The sequence below is a fragment of the Mytilus edulis genome, chromosome 3 (genome assembly GCF_963676685.1).
Source record: "Mytilus edulis chromosome 3, xbMytEdul2.2, whole genome shotgun sequence".
Classification (NCBI taxonomy): domain Eukaryota; kingdom Metazoa; phylum Mollusca; class Bivalvia; order Mytilida; family Mytilidae; genus Mytilus; species Mytilus edulis.
Window position 1 is genome coordinate 31,928,825 of NC_092346.1, and position 18,552 is coordinate 31,947,376.

The 18,552-nt window shown below is 31.4% G+C and overlaps 1 protein-coding gene and 1 long non-coding RNA gene across 2 annotated transcripts; one reads left to right on the forward strand and one right to left on the reverse strand.

Moving 5' to 3' along the window:
- Positions 1 to 6,761: 6,761 nt before the first annotated feature.
- Positions 6,762 to 9,357, forward strand: LOC139516253 (uncharacterized). The gene is made up of 3 exons (XR_011662932.1): positions 6,762 to 6,847; positions 7,461 to 7,621; positions 9,247 to 9,357. It is a non-coding gene; the product is annotated as an uncharacterized lncRNA (long non-coding RNA).
- A 4,809-nt stretch (positions 9,358 to 14,166) lies between these two features.
- Positions 14,167 to 16,448, reverse strand: LOC139516243 (E3 ubiquitin-protein ligase TRIM71-like). Its single transcript, XM_071306237.1, has one exon. It carries the CDS (start codon positions 16,438 to 16,440, stop codon positions 14,752 to 14,754), a length of 1,689 nt encoding a protein of 562 aa, XP_071162338.1. The 5' UTR covers positions 16,441 to 16,448; the 3' UTR covers positions 14,167 to 14,751.
- Positions 16,449 to 18,552: the final 2,104 nt, after the last annotated feature.

The following is an 18,552-nucleotide window of genomic DNA, read 5'->3' on the forward strand; positions in this document are numbered from 1 at the left end:
AATAACATACATGACATATCTTCAAAGATGTAATACTGTTTAAGACTTTTCTTTTTAAAGGGTACCAGAAATTAGTCTAGAAAATGCCAAAGGACTGTCTAATGAACAAATTGCTGTGTTGAATACAGAACTAAGAGAACGAGCCAAATCAATGGTTGGAGAGGTAACTTATGTGCAACATAAAATAACCTACATTTTGTACAATATGTGACTACAATTATTTATTTAGATTGACATTTTTTTTAACTAAAGAGACATAATACATTTAAGTTCATACAATACACAAACATTTACATCCCATGCAATCTAACATATATCCTGAACCAATTTAGAAATGTTACATAGGAGGAGGAGGAGAGAACCTGTACAAAGAGGGATAACTCTGTTTCTTCACTTTAACTTTTATTTCTCTTTCTCTTGTCTTGTCTGGATTTTTTTTTATTTAGATGCAGACTAAATACTGTACTAAAGTCTGAATCTTCATTTATCATGATCCAGATAAGAAGTTTTTTTAAATTAATATTTGCCAGATTTGAAAAATATTGACATTAGTTTTCTTAGATTCTAGTTTAAGTGAATTGTAAAAAGGACGTGCTTGCAAAAAATGCAGTACTTTTCCTATTAACTTTTGTGAATATTTTTTACAGAGCATTTCATATCTACATAGGAGATAAAGTTTTCCTGAAATTGTTTTTTTCTTGTTCCTGTTCCTTTTTTTTAAGGGTCAAATTTACATGTTAATTCCATGTTAGACCTTTTATAAATGATAGATTAACCCCATGGAAATATTGTACATTTTCATTTAAACTGTTTATCATCAGTATTAAAAGATTATGTGACCAACTGAAACAAATTTAAAACATCTTATTACTTAATAAAATAGGCTATTATTTCAACTTGGAATAATTTTTAATTATTGAATTTGCATAATTTCTTGTGCTTGAATTTTAATAATTTCCATGTTTATTCTGTATTTCAATGTTCTATATGGCGCACAACATGTGCAACATTATCTATACAAAATACATTGTATGGAAGTGTTATGCAATTTAAAAGACAATATAAAGCAGAATAAGTTGAAATACTAGCCTGTTATATACAAATGTTTAAAATGTTGCAGAATTTGTTTTTTATAATTTTTTTCAGGTTATGGTTCTAGAACTAGCTCAACATGTACAGACATTTCTTTTTTATACCTTTTTCAGGTTATGGTTCTAGAACTAGCTCAACATGTACAGACATTTCTTCGTGATAACTACAAAGGTCCGCAGAAATCTTTTTATGAAGAAATGTTAAGTAACCAATTGAAACAACAAGAAAAACTAAAATTAGAACAACAGAAAAGACTTGATTTTCTAAAACGAAAGGAAGAAAAAGAGGTATTCAGTGTTTTTGTCTGATTATTTCAGTGATTTGCCTTTGACCTTAAACCATATTTTTTAAAACCACAAAGTTATACTGAAATGAATTAGCACTAGAATTGTCAGTTTTCCTATCGAAGCTCAGTGGTTTTTTCTGGGCACTCAGGCTTCCTTCACAAATAAAAACTAGCCGCCCTGAAATAGCCCAAAAGCAGTGCTTCAAAGTAGCGTTAAAACACATAAAATCAAAACAAATCAAATGAATTAGCAATTGAAAAAAAGATTAAGTGACCAATTGCAACAAATTATAACATCTATTTCCTTGGTATTAAATTGTTTAAAATGATGTTACAAAATTTAGAACAACAGAAAAGACTTGATTTTCTGAAAAGAAAAGAAGAAAAAGATGTATTTGATGTTTTTGTTTGATTATAACATTGATTTACCCTTGGCCTTTGACCTTACATCATGTATTTCAAACCATGGAGTTATCCTCTTTTCAAAAGAATCAGAAATTAATAATATACCGGTATTCTGGAAAGACAGTGTTATCAAATATCACAATGGGATCATGGAAATAGTGATATCACAATGGGATCATGGAAATAGTGATATTTCCCTTAAATCATAGTTGATTTTATTATTAATTTTGCTTTTAAATCTATATAGAAAACTGCATGGTACATGTATATGTACCATTTGAGTGATCTTTTAATTTCAACTATTATTATTACTTTATTTAGATAAATAAAGTATATAAAATTCAAGGGAAATAACTCTAGCACAAAACTACAATATTTGCATTGGTGAGATCTTTTCCCCACTGACAGCCTAGATAAGAGTTCCAAATGAACTAATTTATAAGTATTATCAAAACTGTAAATAATACTTACCGCTACAGCTTTAACTGTAAGGTACCCTGAAATTGTTAGTATCTATAAGAACAGGGTTTCATATAGATAAGTATTATTTTCTTTTATTTCATGTTAGAATCAGTGCTCTAGCTAGAAATCAAAAGGGGCAGGGTGCCAGTGGAGGGCAGGGCACTTTTTATGATAAGAAAAGGCACTGCTCATTTTTTTGTCTACGTTTCTGTGTGTATCACGAGTTAACGAATCTCTTTTTTTTTTACTGTATATGTTGTTTTTTTTTTTAAATAAAGATGCTTTTCAACTATAGTCTTTATTTCATTGTTTGTGTAGTTATGAATGGTATAGTACATCTTCATCAACATATTATGTTTTTACAGTTTAACTTCACTCAATATCAATGAAAATGTGTTTTTTTTTTTTTATCTATATAGGAATTATAGCATATAAAACATCACTTTAACTAAAATATATATATGGTGGTGTTTAACGACCTTGACTGGCTATACAGCCCTCGCACGGTCCGTTTAACTACAAATGAGAGCATTACTGATTTAACAATGTTTAGAACATGGATTGCTAAAAGTATAATTATCAAGTAAAAATTGCAATATATATTTTTTAATATGTTCAAATACAGTTAAAATCTAAAAGGTAACATTATTATGTTATTATATATTCAATTGGTAATTTATTCCTTTTTTTGATACTAGATAATATTTTTAGAGCACAAATTTGTAATAAGCTAAAACAGGGGAAGTAACTCCAAAATCAATTTCCACCACGTTTGGGTTAATTAAAAACTGTGCTTGTCGCTAACAAGTTGAGATGGAAGGCATTTCTGTAAAGGCATAGTTTTATTTTGATGACTTAAATTCAATTCTAAAGTCATGAAAGTCTTCATTTATACGCTCTTCCATTGTGATTTGGAGATCGAAAATGCCGACCCAAGCTAAACACACTCGCTGACACATTCATCAAAAGTATGACAAAAAGATACATTGCCCTAATTAAATTACCTAGTTATTAACACCTTTGAAGTCTTTATCATTGTAATTGATTGTAATGACATGATTAACCTGGGGGCAATCACACAGGTGTCATATAAGTAATTAACTTGGAGATCAGAAATCGATGAAACAAAATTTTACCAAAACGGCACAAGATAATTTTGGAAAAAGACGTCAGGGCAGAAGGGCGCGGATGAAGGCACCCAGGGCGCGGCTGAGGGCACCCAGGGCGCGGCGCCCTTCTATTTTGGGCTAGCGAGACCACTGAGAATAGTATAATTAAATACAATGTTCAATAATAAAATAATACACTGATCTGAAATTAATTATATACTTTTTTTTAATTAAATAAAATATTCAATGATACTTATTAACATAGATTTAAAATCCCTAAAAGCATTTTAATTTTTGCAATTTCTTCAACAACTGAGAATTTCATTATGACATTCAAAGAATTTTTTCAATAGCAACATTGTGCAAATCTTATAATTGTTGGATTGATTTATTTAAGGGTAGGCCTTTTATATCTGTTACTTCTTCTAATTCACTAAATAGATTCTGATATAGTTGCAGAAGAGATTATTTGTTTATTGTAAAATACTGAAGGCTCTACATTTTTAAAATAAATCATATGTCTTAATGATGTGTCATATATTTATTGAAAGTAAAAGAATGGTACTGTATAAAAATAAGAAGATGTGGTATGATTGCCAATGAGATGAATATCAAACAAAGTTCAAGTGAAGTGGATGTAAGCCATTATAGGCAACTGTAAGACCTTCAACAATTAGAAAATCATAGCTGGCTATAAAAAGCTTAGAGATGAAAAAATTCAATGGAGAAAGTTAACAGCCTAATTTATTTATAAGAAAACAGTTTACAAAAACAAATATTACAGACATGAACTAACAACAACCACTAAAATACAAGCTCCTGGCATGGGACAGGTGCATAAAGCATGTGACAGGGTTAAAAAGGTTCGATGCACCAAATTCCATGTTCATTTTTTCTTTGAGTTTAACCTCAGACACACACATGAATTTTATTCATTCACTTATAAATCTTTGTGCTTTGGCTGTTTCAGAGACAGCTTCTAGAGGATGAAATACAGAAGAGACAACATGCTCTGAAAGAAGAAACAAAGAAAATAAAGGAGACTAAACAGGTACAATTCAAATGTTTATACTTTTCTAATATGTCTATCATAGAACTTCAGGGACGATTATGTTTCCTGGTTTATGAATCTATCTGTTCTTCCCAATATGTTATCAAAGTACAAATATTATTCACCTGACAAAATTTTCATGTTAAATATTATTGAAATGTTTGCTGTTGGACATACAGTATAACAGCCATTTAACCATCAATGTGTTTTACACTTTATATGCTTGACTGCAGAAAATAAATATCTTGTAAAATAAATAAATATTGCTACCCAATTTTATTTGCATAAATTAAAAAAAAGTATGGCACTGAAACAAATCTTTTCGTAGCATGATCTTCCTAATATGATCTATTTATTTCTATAATTAGATATCTGATGAGAAACCAACAGAACAAGAGAAAGCTGTACCTGCTACTCCTAATACTGAAGTACCATCATGTTCCCCAATTGGTACCCCAAGTACTCCTAGAAGACCAAGAATGTCTCATTCACCCTCGCCATTAATTGTACTGCCAAGTAATGAGAATAAATATAACCAGGATAAGAGAAGAAGGTATGTGGTTGTTATGTTTTTATTTTATGTCCTTTTAAAAAAAGTAGTCATGGGAGTTAATCAATAAAATTTGCACCATTTTTCTTCCTGTGTACCAGCTTTAGTATAAACCATGTATAAACCTCAAGTTTCCAAAATATTCTATAGAAACACCAATTAAAAAAATTATGGTGCTTTGAAACACAGCATTTTTTTACTGAAATGTCAAATTTAAGGTAATATTTTTTTTTCAACCCTTTTTCGTATGCAACCTGATGTGACATACTTTGATTTGGTGGTATTACACCTACATACACATAATTGATCCTATATTATCATATTTTATTTCTTAAATTTTCATTTGGTAGCTATAAACTAAACACACTTCATGGATGCAGGTTCAAATATATTTGTTAAAATTATTCATATTTTTTCTATTTATGACAACTAGACTAGGAAAATATAGCTGTTTCACACACATGACGATGATGTAAGTCATGAACCTGGTGTTCAGAGGTTGTAGTTTGTTGATGTGCTTCATAAGTTTTTTCTTGTTTCTAATTTTTGATGTAGTTTAGACTGTTGGTTTTCCAATTCAATGATTTACACTAGTCATTTTAGGGCCCTTTTTAGCCTGCTGTTCATTGTAAGCCAAAGCTCTGTGTTGAAGACTGTACTTTGACCTATTATGGTTTACTTTTACAAATTATGACTTAGATGGAGAGTTTTCTCATTGGCACTCATACCACATCTTCTTATATTTTTAAAAAGTAATTTTATTAAGTGCTTATTGTTTCCATTTAATAAGCATTAACAATGGAAGGTACACATATTTTGTAAGGAAATCATCTGAAACTATTTGCACAAGATTTGCACTTACACATTTAAATTGCTTCATATACATGTGAATTGCTTCATATAGATGTAAATAAAAAATACCAATCTTATTTACACATATATACAATGGGAGATAATTGTTAAATTATAGAAAAGTTTTCTGATGTACTATTTTATCATATTATGCACAGATTGCTTTTAAACATTTTAAAAATGATACTTAATAATGAAAAAATACACAACAAACAGATGGACTGATGTGTAACATGATAAGATATCTGAAACTATTTTTAAACTTTGAGGAAGTGAAATCTTTTCGATCACCGACTTTGAACATGAAAAAAAACATAAATGAGTACTCAAAATTATTAGGGTTATTCCGTTAAAATGTATGTGGGAAGTTCAAAAGGGACTTTTAAAATATCCCTACAACCAAGAACCATTTTATAGATAACTTTGCATAATAGTAATAGACCCATACTGTAAAAAGACCCATGACCCACATTCAATAATTAAACGTCCCTTCCTACTCTCCCACAAACATTTTAAGGGAATAGCCCTTAACAGATATTTTATATGAAATGGCCTCTAGAAATCCAAGATTGTCAACAGTTAATTATTGATCCACATGTCCTGCTTGCACTTTTTCGGTAACATTGCTTGTATCCAAGTGAGAAATTTTTGAGCCTCAAAATTATTTTAATTTACATTTTAAATTTTGATATATTTAGGAGGACCAGTACCCCATTGAGAGATACTGATGATTCTGATCACCAATGTAAAGATCATACTGGAGGGATAGTGGTTATAGCCTTCAATACTAAATCAGAGAGAACAATACATAGAGGCACATGTTTAGGTAATGCTTTATAATACATCCCCAATGTAAAGATCATACTGGAGGGATAGTGGTTATAGCCTTCAATACTAAATCAGAGAGAACAATACATAGAGGCACATGTTTAGGTAATGTTTTATAATACATCCCCAATGTAAAGATCATACTGGAGGGATAGTGGTTATAGCCTTCAATACTAAATCAGAGAGAACAATACATAGAGGCACTTGTTTAGGTAATACTATGAGAAATATTTTTGTGTTTATAGTTTATAGTTATTCTACAAACTTCAATAGAATAGTACATTGGCTTTGTCCATCTTATTGTTGAGAAGTGTGCATTGGGTAAATGCACAATTTTCCATAAACAAATGTACAGAATATTTTATTAAAATTTTCATGAGAAAACATAGCATTTGTTTCTCAGAAGTTTGAATGGACATTTATGCTTTGAAAGGTATCAGGAAAGGGGTCTGTTTATCAGTGTGCAGAATTTGGAGTGTAACGGGATACTTAAAAATTTGCTTCACTGTTTCCCTGCCAAGCACAGGGCAGTAAGGAATAAATGAAAAGACTGTTTTGAAACTACACCACTATATATTGGTGTGATCACTTCTTCCTATGGACTGCTATCCTGTTAATTAGCATTGCAGCAGTCTTGTAGGGAACAGCTTTCAACTCATATTGCTATAACACGTTCTTGTCCTGAATATGCATTTAATAATTGTCTTTTGATGTTTAATGTCCATTCATCCATATTAATTTATTTTGTGTGAATGATTGGATTGATATGGCTCTCTTAGAGTTAGTATGCAAATTACTTTTAAGAGAGTATATATGTGTTTGTAGGTCATAGTGTCCATGGTAGTACAGTGTATGCTGGGATAGATACAGCCAGTGGAGAATTAGTAGCTATATCAGAATGGGTTTTAAAGTGGCGCCATATAAAACAGAAGAGAACCCAAAGAGTTGATTATGAGGACAAAGAGGGTGCTACTTACTTAAAACAGGTAAATGAATTAAATTAGTTCAAAAATGTTATTGGTGAACGTTAATGGAACAACGACCAAAAAATGAAAAATGATTAGAATTTTATATATGAATTCTAACTGCTCTTTGACCGGGTTGTTGTCTTTTTGAATCCCCTGTTTATATTCTCAATTTTATTAGGGTAGAATGTAGAATAAATTAAAGAATCAATCTTATCTTTAAATAATGAGCTGCTGATTTTCATAGGGAAAAGTTCTGTCAATTTTTCCTTCTAAAATATGCACTCACTATACATAATGAGCTCTAAAAAGTAAAATCACAAAAATACTGAACTCCTAGGAAAATTCAAAAAGTAAAGTCCCTAATCAAATAACAAAATCAAAAGCTCAAACACGTTAAACAAATGGATAATAACTGTAATATTCCTGACTTAGTACAGACATTTTCATGTATAAAATGATGGATTAAACCTAGTTTTAAAGCTAGCTAAACCTCTCACATCAAATTCCATTATATTGACTATAATGTGTGAACAAAACAAACAGACATAAAAGGTAAAAATGTCGAAAATAGGGTACAGCACTCAACATTGTTTTATAATCTAATCACTAAAAAAACAAACAAATATGTAACAAAGAAGAACAAAAAAGGCATATTGACAAAGCATATTAGTAAAAATTAAAGACACATTATATATGTGTAAAAAAAAACCAATAAAAAGGTATAAAGACAAAGCACATTACGGAAACTGAAAGACAAGAATACGAGAACTAGCCTAGAAAAAGAATAGTTTTGCCAAACAATGTAATAGTGATTTAATTAATTTCCAACCTCAAAATCACCTGTTCAGACAATTTAATTTAAAGTTATGTCAAGAAACAGCTTATATATATACATATACATATATTTGCAAACAAGAAAAGAGACAATATCAGCAATAAGTAACTTAGGTTTAAGTCTTCTATCAGGTACAATACCATGCACCATAGGGTGTATTCAGTTTAATGAGCATACATGTTATACATGTATCACATGTGGCTAATTTACATTTAAAAACCAGAGTTGTTTCCCTTTGAATATAAAATTTTCTATTTGCATATCTTTTGTGTAGTTGCCAGATACCTTATTTGTATGAATGTAATTTTGTACATTTGAATAAAAAGAAATGTGGGTATATGTAAATGAGACAGCAACCCAATGACATAAATAACCAGAAAGAATAGAGAAAATGAAAACTTAAGAGTCTTTAGAAAATTCAGAGAATAAAGGCATAAAAACAAACAACTTTCCACAAGGCCTCAGATAGAAGATTAAAGATTAAGCAATGACAATGAAACTCAGTAAGGGTGAACTGAGGGGTGTGAAAGCTAGGCAAGTCCTAGTATAATAGTGACACCAAAAGGTGTGAAAAATTTTGGTGTTTTATGTGATGTCATGTATTTTGTTGATGATTATCCACCTTATCCCTCTTTTTACATTATAACAAGCTTAAGGCAGAAATGTTTGTAAAAATTGAATTTATGAGAGAAAATGGCTAATGATCTTAAAAAAAAGTGAATGTTTTATGATGTTCAAAGTTCAAGTATTGCAGATGTCCAAATGGCAATACAAATATGGTATCAAAGTTTTTGCTTTTTTATTCCAGATTACAAGCATTGAACAAGAAATACACAGCTTGATTCGATTACGACATAAAAATCTTATTCACTACTTAGCTATTAAATATATTCAGGAAGCTGGGAAATGTACAGTTTATGTAAGTTAATATAAATAAAGATTTTAGCAATTTTTTGAGAAAAATTCATAAATGTCAGAATTTTTGTTGAAAATAAATTTTCTAAGCGTAATGTGGGCTTGGTTGAATTTTTAACACATAAAAAAATCAAATAATTAAGCGTGAAAATGGGAAACGAAGACAGCCAGGACATGGGTAATTACATGTGCTATTTTGGCAATGAGAAGCGGGATACAGGATTCTCACTAAATAAGCGTGATCTGGGATCAGACCCCACAATGAGACCTCCTTAGAGATCCTCGTTTCTAGTGTAGATAAGAAGCAGATTCAGTATTTTCATATGTGCCACAGGAAATCCTGATCTATATGATTAGAATTGCTGCATGTTAATCTTAACTATACTGCTAATAAGTATTTAGATGAACCTGTTATTGAATTGTAAAATCTGTTCAGCAGAATATGGAAAATATATAATTGGAATGTACATATGATACCCTTGAAATGTACTGTTCCTGTCAAATGCCAAACACAACAATTTTTATGCCCCATTTTTATGCCCCATTTATTATTCCTCGATTTATATGGGCATTATGTTTTCTGATCTGTGGGTCTGTTTGTCTGTCCGTTTGTCTGTCCATTAGTTAGTTTGTCCTGCTTCAGGTTAAAGTTTTTGGCCTCAAGTCTGTCCGTCAGCTCATTTTTGTTGGAATTTTTGGCGCCTGGAGTCTGGGCCTCTGTCTCATATTCATTTTTTGGAGCCTTGAGTCTGGGTGTCAGATCATTTCAAAGCAAAGCTTTTTGAAATTGTCCAGTACAATACATCTCAATCTGATCACGTATACCTACATTTTACAGTTGCTTCAGTCGTTCAATGTAACATGCTCAAACAAACTACTTGAGACCATGAATATCATTTCATGTATCACAAACTCATTTTTCTTTTGATTGTCAAATTTTTAGAAACATTTAGGATGAGATTCATTATATTTTTATACGACCGCAAAATTTGAAAAAATTTTCGTCGTATATTGCTATCACGTTGGCGTCGTCGTCGTCGTCCGAATACTTTTAGTTTTCGCACTCTAACTTTAGTAAAAGTGAATGGAAATCTATGAAATTTTAACACAAGGTTTATGACCACAAAAGGAAGGTTGGTATTGATTTTGGGAGTTTTGGTCCCAACATTTTAGGAATTAGGGGCCAAAAAGGGTCCAAATAAGCATTTTCTTGGTTTTCGCACTAAAACTTTAGTTTAAGTTAATAGAAATCTACTAAATTTTGACACAAGGTTTATGACCACAAAAGAACGGTTGGGATTGATTTTGGGAGTTTTGGTTTCAACAGTTTAGGAATTAGGGGCCAAAAAAGGGCCCAAATAAGCATTATTCTTGGTTTTCGCACAATAACTTTAGTTTAAGTAAATAGAAATCAATGAAATTTAAACACAATGTTAATGACTACAAAAGGAAGGTTGGTATTGATTTTGGGAGTTTAGGTCCCAACAGTTTAGGAATTAGGGGCCAAAAAGGGACCCAAATAAGCATTTTTCTTGGTTTTCGCACCATAACGTTAGTATAAGTAAATAGAAATCTATGAAATTTAAACACAAGGTTTATGACCATAAAAGGAAGGTTGGTATTGATTTTGGGAGTTTTGGTCCCAACAGAATAAGGGGCCCAAAGGGACCAAAATTAAACTTTGTTTGATTTCATCAAAATTGAATAATTGGGGTTCTTTGATATGCCGAATCTAACTGTCATGACTGTGTATGTAGATTCTTAACTTTTGGTCCCGTTTTCAAATTGGTCTACATTAAGGTCCAAAGGGTCCAAAATTAAACTTAGTTTGATTTTGACAAAAAATGAATCAATAAGTTTCTTTGATATGCTGAAAAATGTACTTAGATTCTTGATTATTGGCCCAGTTTTCAAGTTGGTCCAAATCGGGGTCCAAAATTAAACTTTGTTTGATTTCATCAAAAATTAAATAAATGGGGTTCTTTGATATACCAAATCTAACTGTGTATGTAGATTCTTCATTTTTGGTCCTGTTTTCAAATTGGTCTACACTAAAGTCCAAAGGGTCCAAAATTAAATTTAGTCTGATTTTAACAAAAATTGAAATCTTGGGGTTCTTTGATATGCTGAATCCAAAAATGTACTTAGATTTTTTATTATGGGCCCAGTTTTCAAGTTGGTCCTAATCAGGATCTAAAATTATTATATTAAGTATTGTGCAATAGCAAGTCTTTTCAATTGCACAGTATAGCGCAATGGCAAGAAATATCTAATTGCACAATATTGTGAAATAGCAAATTTTTTTTTAATTAGAGTTATCTTTCTTTGTCCAGAATAGTAAGCAAGAAATATCTAATTGCAAAATATTGTGCAATAGCAAGATTTTTTTTTAATTGGAGTTATCTTTCTTTGTCCAGAATCAACTTAAATCTTTGTTATATACAATATACAATGTATATTCACTTTTTACTACCAACTGATAAATTAAAATAATCTTTACCATTCAGTGATAACAAGCAGTTTTTTTACATCTTAATATTTTATGATGTATTTAAATGAGTAGTTATTGTTGCAAACTCCATTAGAAATTTTTATTGAGATTAGTTTTGGAATAAGGGAAAGGGGGATGTGATTAAAAAAATTGGGTTCAATTTTTCTCATTTGAAATTTCATAAATAAAAAAGAAAATTTCTTCAAACATTTTTTTGAGAGGATTAATATTCAACAGCATAGTGAATTGCTCTAAGAGAAAACAAAAATTTTAAGTTCATTAGAACACATTCATTCTGTGTCAGAAACCTATGCTGTGTCAACTATTTAATCACAATCCAAATTTAGAGCTGAATCCAGCTTGAATGTTGTGTCCATACTTGCCCCAACTGTTCAGGGTTCAACCTCTGCGGTCGTATAAAGCTACGCCCTGCGGAGCATCTGGTGTATATTTGTTATTGTGTAGCCTGACATCAAATCTAGCAACCTATAGAAATGAACTGACATTTTCTCTTATGTTAGTTTGATATCGATCAGTTATACAGTATATGAAGACTCTAAGCATGCTATTTATTATGAATGAATGATGTACTGGTAAGACACTTTCATGCTCCCACACTTGTCGATCACTCTATTATACAGTAAGTTTAGAATGTAATGTTTACATTTATCGATGTAAATCTTTGTCAGTTAACCTTTTTCTCAAGCAATTTTTTATAGCTAGTTTTCAGTCTCAGTGGATGAGTTGTCTATGTAGTTCATCTACACTAGCAAGTCAACATTGAGGTTGTGAATAACCTCATCATAGATACCAGGATTGAAATTTTATATTTACGCCAGACACACGTTTTGTCTACAAAAGACTCATCAGTGACGCTCGAAAAAAAAACAACATTCATTTTCAACTCAATTTGGCAAGGTGCTGTGTCAGATTTCAATTGACTAGAATATAGTTTGCCTGCTTTAGGTTGGTGGGTCTCTGTTGTTACTTGTGTTTTCTTCACCAATAAAACTAATCACTGTTGTATAGATAATTGTCAGTAAAGTGGTTTTAGACACCAACAATCAAACAATTAAATAACCAGTAATTGGTCGTTAGGTTGGTGGGGCTCTATTGGTACTCCTACTTTCTCTACCAATAAACTGAACGCTAAACAGAGCAAAAGGTGAAATTTGTGTTAAACCCCAACAGTCAATCAATCAAACAACCAGTAATTTGACAGATTTTTGGTTGGTCTCTGTTTGTGCTTTTTCACCAATAAAACTGATCACATAATATAGCCAAGTGTGAAGGTGGTGTTAAATGCCAACAATTAATCAATCAAGCAACCAGTAATTGGGCATATTTTTCAGGGATCACTGTTGATACTCCTGCTCCTCCACAAATGAAATCAATCAATTGATCAATATGAACTTTCATTTCTACCTGTGATAACTGATTAAGGGGGCTCGCGGGTATAAACCAAATTTTTTTCCTTATATAGGATTTCCCTATATTTTTCTATAAATGAACTTCATCTTATACTTAATAGAAATATAGAATAAAAACATGGGGTCACAGGACATTTATTCTCACAATCTGCCTTCGAGAGAAGCATACATTTTTGTAAAATTGCATTTTTGCACCAAAGGGAGATAATTTGGAGCTTTTTCGATGATATATACATTTTGAAAGTCATCTGGGGTTAAAACGAATTGACTTTTTGGAATGATTTTTGCTGTTTAATAAAGTAACAATTAAAAAAGTAAAAAAAAAAATTGTAATGAAAACAAGAAAAATAAAAAATTCTGAAATTTTTATAACCACGAGCCTCCTTAACGAATAATTAACTCATCAATCAACAAATCAATCAATCAATTGATCAATATAAACTTTCATTTCTAACTTTGATAACTGGGTAACGATAAACCAACCAACCAATATTTAGAAAATATCTTCAGATCTTGTTGGATGTTGGAACAACCAACAAAAATCAATCACCAACAGATCAACCAACCAAAAATTTATGTTAGTAAAGGGGGAGACGTCCATTGACAATTATTTCGACAATTGATTTTATTTTTTGATAGGGTTAATAATAATAATTCTGGTATATTCACTTATCATTGAAGACTGTTTGTTGATGCATATATTTCTCTTGTTTAGATCTCTTTGTTTTGTTTTTAAGTTGCTGTCTTATTGTCAATACACTAGGTCTCCTTTTATACATATTTGTCAGATATCAAACTAAAAATAATTTCACTATCAATTAAAGAGGTCTGCTTGTCATGTTTTTTAGTTTTTGTCAGATTTTCGGAATCCTCTGGATTAATCAATTTGAATGCCTTAAAATATTTTCCCCATGAACCCCTATTTTTCTTTTTATAAATCTTTTACATATATAATTATAAGTCATTTGTAAAAGTCTTATAAAATTTTATTTATTTTTTGATAGTATTTGAGAACTTTCACTGGTCAATGATAAAGCTATGAAAAATCAAGAGAGAACATTTTCCCGCCAAAATTCCAATGGCTAATATCTCAAAAACGAACACATTGACCCCTATACTTTATTTGCTTAGTTTATTCCTCAGTTTATTCCCTATCAATACATACTAGTTTTATGAAAAGTTATTTATTTTGAAACTGAGCAGCAAACATCCTTAAGGTAATTTTTATTATGATCTTTGGCTTTAGTTGGGATCCATGGTATGCTTGAAAAGAAATTTTTCGATTAAAAAGGAAAAGATATAGTGCTATGATGCAAAAGACTTTCTTGACTGATATAGTTTAACACAAGATATTGGTCTAATCAGTTCTTGTAAGGTCACTCGTAAGCTGTAAGTCCAGTTGTTATATGCATATGACATGAATATTGTTTGCCTTATACTATTTCACACATTTCTTTTTCATTAAAGTTTGAAAGTTTTAGAATCCTTCAATGTTTATTTCATATAACTTTGCTTCCTTAGTTTGACTACTTGCAGCCCTAGTGCTTCCTATATAAAGTTGTCCAGTTGTGTTGACGGCAAGAGAATATGGAAACTCTATTCCTATATCCTTGGTATTGAAATATGAAATCAAATGTCCATTGTCATTGAGGATGTGTAAGATGGCAGTATCGAGATCCATCACAACAACATTGTCACTTGGTGTTGTCACAATGTGTACTGGTTTGAATGGTTCACTCTTATTGATGATTGGATGGCCTGTATACTGGTTTATTATATGTCCTCCTTGTCCTAAGATCACTACTTTACCACGGGAATCATCTGAGATCTCATCCACTACATGTATATTTCCAGTACTGGTACTGGTTATACGCCAAGTGTAGGTAAACAAAGGTTGATTATGTTCATCATGTTCATACACAGTTTCCTTGTCTCCTTTCTTGTTCATAATGATTACAGCACTTCTTTTTAGTTCACTATTATAAGCTCCTACTATGAGTTTATTGTCACTGATAATATGAATAGCATTGGGAAATAAAGGTGATACATCATAAACAGAATCAGTAAGTTCACCAGTACTGCTAATGTGTTGTAACCTTGCTTCCCCAAAAACACACAGAAGGAGTTGATTAGATGGAGTAACTGCCATTTCACACACATCAATATTAAATTCAGACATCACCTTCAGATTGGTTCCTTCAGGTTTAACTCTCTGTAACATTCCACAACCACCTGAACTTAACCAAATTGACTGATCAAGCCATGGACTTACATAGAATATTGCATCAAGTGTAGTCTGGTACTCATTATTGATGACCAGGGAGATGTTTATATCTGCTGACAAGTTTCCATCATCTTGTAGCGATCCAATGTGAGATTGGTTCAAATTTCCTGGAACAAATTTTGGTGAAGAAGCATAGCTAGGCCTGGTTCGTGGTTCTTGAGTTTCAGTGAATTTCTCCATCTTCTTGACCTCTTTGAAAAAGTCCGAGGCATTGGAAAGGTCAATACAGTCTTGGAATTCATTGATTTTGCCCACATTCTGTTTTGTGAATAATGATATAGCGTTCAAATCAGATTTGACTGTTGATAAAACAGTTTCATGATTATGTTCCAATTTAATTTTGAGTTCTTTAAAATATTGTTCCACTTGCTCTTTTATGGTTTCCTCATGACTTTGAATATTTCTTTTTTCCTTGTTATACTTTATATTTTCAGCGGACACTAGGTTATTGAGCTGGTCTTTCTTTGCATTGGTTGTATAATTACTCTTCTGCATTTTACTTTGTCCTTTTTTTAATATTTCTACTTTGATGTTGTATGCATCACTAATTTCGATTAAATCATGCTTCTTATGAATTTTAGCAACACAGGTTGGACACACAAGGATTTCACATGTATTACAGTAAAGACATGATGATTGTCCAGCATGTTCCTCACATTTAATATTGGTAAAATCCAGTTCTTCAGTATGCAGTCCAATCTCTTCTCTACTGATGATCTTATGATCAAGTGCATTTTTAAATTGGGAATGTACCTTGTCCTTGCAATGACCACACATCAAAATACAGCAGTCCATGCATTTCCACTGAATTGGTCTATCTGTTTCACATAATTTACAGTTAACAGGGACTTGACCTCCTCCAAATGGCTGAGAGGAAGCCATATTTGTCAGGTGTGTCCCAGGTATTTCTCTTCCTTGTTTGATCTATTTTTAAGTTGTTATGATCAATAAGTTAAATACCCTTGTACTTAGTGAATATACTGAAACATGATAACAGTGAACAAATAATTTATCGCTTGTGTAAATTTAAATACCATGATTGAGAAGACCATACATATTATATTTCACATGCCTACAATAATTTACAACTAATTAGGTTACCTTAACCTCGGGGGGGGCCACTTCAAACTTTTTTTGGTAGGGGTGAGCAGCTGAGGCGTCAAGTACCCCACCCTTTTCATATATTTTGTTAATCAAAAATATATACTTTGTCATATATTAATTAACAAAAAACAGACCTATAGATATATTTCAATATTTTCACTGCTCATCATCACGTTCTTGTTAAGAAGCAAAATAGTCGCAATAAAATCACCTTCTTTTCCAATAAATTCGTCATATCTTAAAAACACTTTTTTCTTATTGCCCATTTTATATCTTTCATTATGAAGACATTTCAATTCCAAAATACAATACATATAAAAGACGTTTAGTCAGATCATAGATGGTATTATGTCTATGGTCAGATAAATGTAATATCACCCCAGAGTGTAACACCTTCACTGATTTTAACATGTTTAAATATTAATTAAAAATTGATAAAAAGTTTCATTGCCGTTCCCTCGTAAAGGACGCTGTCACAATAGAATTTCTTTAAATAATTTGTTATCATGTTTTATGTATACAAACCCTTGAATGATAATTAGGTGCAAATGTCAAAATAGTATCTATCACTGGCATCAGTGGAAATACCACATCAGAGTAAATAGAGTTTAATTGGTTTGACAAATAACTGATGCATTTACGACTTTGGTGTAACCGCATCAAGAATAAATACAGACATCTGATTAGTTTCAGATACTTATGATATAATCAAGCAAGTGATAATATCAACCTATTGATATATTTCATCTGAATTTCTCACCCTTTTCATATATCATAGAGCATGAAAAAGTGACCTTTTCCAGCGGCTCATCCCTACCACTAATTATATAGCAAGTGGCCCCCCCCCCCCCCCCCGAGACCTTAACTGACTGTCCCTAAGATTATCTACTTATTTTTTAGTCTGTTTGACTGTTAGGCTTTCTGTTTATCAATGCATCCATCCATTCCAAATCAAGTTCAAAAATTATGTGAACTTTAAAAAAATTTATGCTAAATAATAGTTTTCACCCATATATTACAGATCACTGATCAGGTTAAAGTTTTGTTTAGGGTAGTTTCCAATAAAGTTGTAGTCATGTCAACTTGAAACTTAAAAAATCAACATAAAATAAATTAGGGTTTTGAACCAGATTTCACGGTTTACTGAATATGGAAATGTGATAGTATGAGCGGGGCAATGAGACAGATGGACACATATTCTTGTTTAGACTACTTTCTTTTCTGTCCATTTTGGTTTGATCTGCCCTTCAATGTTTGAATTAGGTTTTAGACTTTAAAATTGTTTGGCTTCCAACAGTACTGAAGAGACTCTTTTACAAGTTGCAATCAAAATTTGAACCATTAATGCTATTATGGTTGAAGATGCTAACAGAGCATTATAATTTTAGTGATATCAATGTCAAGTCATCATAAAGGACATTTACCATTTGCAATAAATATTGATATGACATAAGTCATGTGACTTACAATGGGTCTCAGTCAATATTTTGAATAGAAATATATGTTGTTGCATTTGTATAAGTCATGCAGAAAAGTCATATTTACAACTAATTATATTTAAACATTACTGTTATAAATTGTGTTAAATATGAGAAATTCTTTTTTACATTTTTAATTTGATTCTAAGCATGAAATCAGTAGCATATATAAGACCATTGTATAATTTTTATGCCCCACTAAAGGGCAGTATGTTTTTCGGTCTGTGCATCCGTTCGTCCGTACGTTCGTTCCTCCGTTCATCCATTCGTTCGTTCATCTGTCTGCTTCAGGTTAAAGTTTTTCATTAATGTAGATTTTGATGACGTTGAAGTCCAGTCATGTTCCCCATGATATGATCTTTTTAATTTTTATGCTTTATTAGAGTTTTGACCCCAATTTCACGGTCCACTG

What these genes read in the sequence shown, in the direction of transcription:
- LOC139516243 (XM_071306237.1), bottom strand. Translation starts at nt 16,440, where the DNA reads ATGGCTTCCTCTCAGCCATTTGGAGGAGGTCAAGTCCCTGTTAACTGT.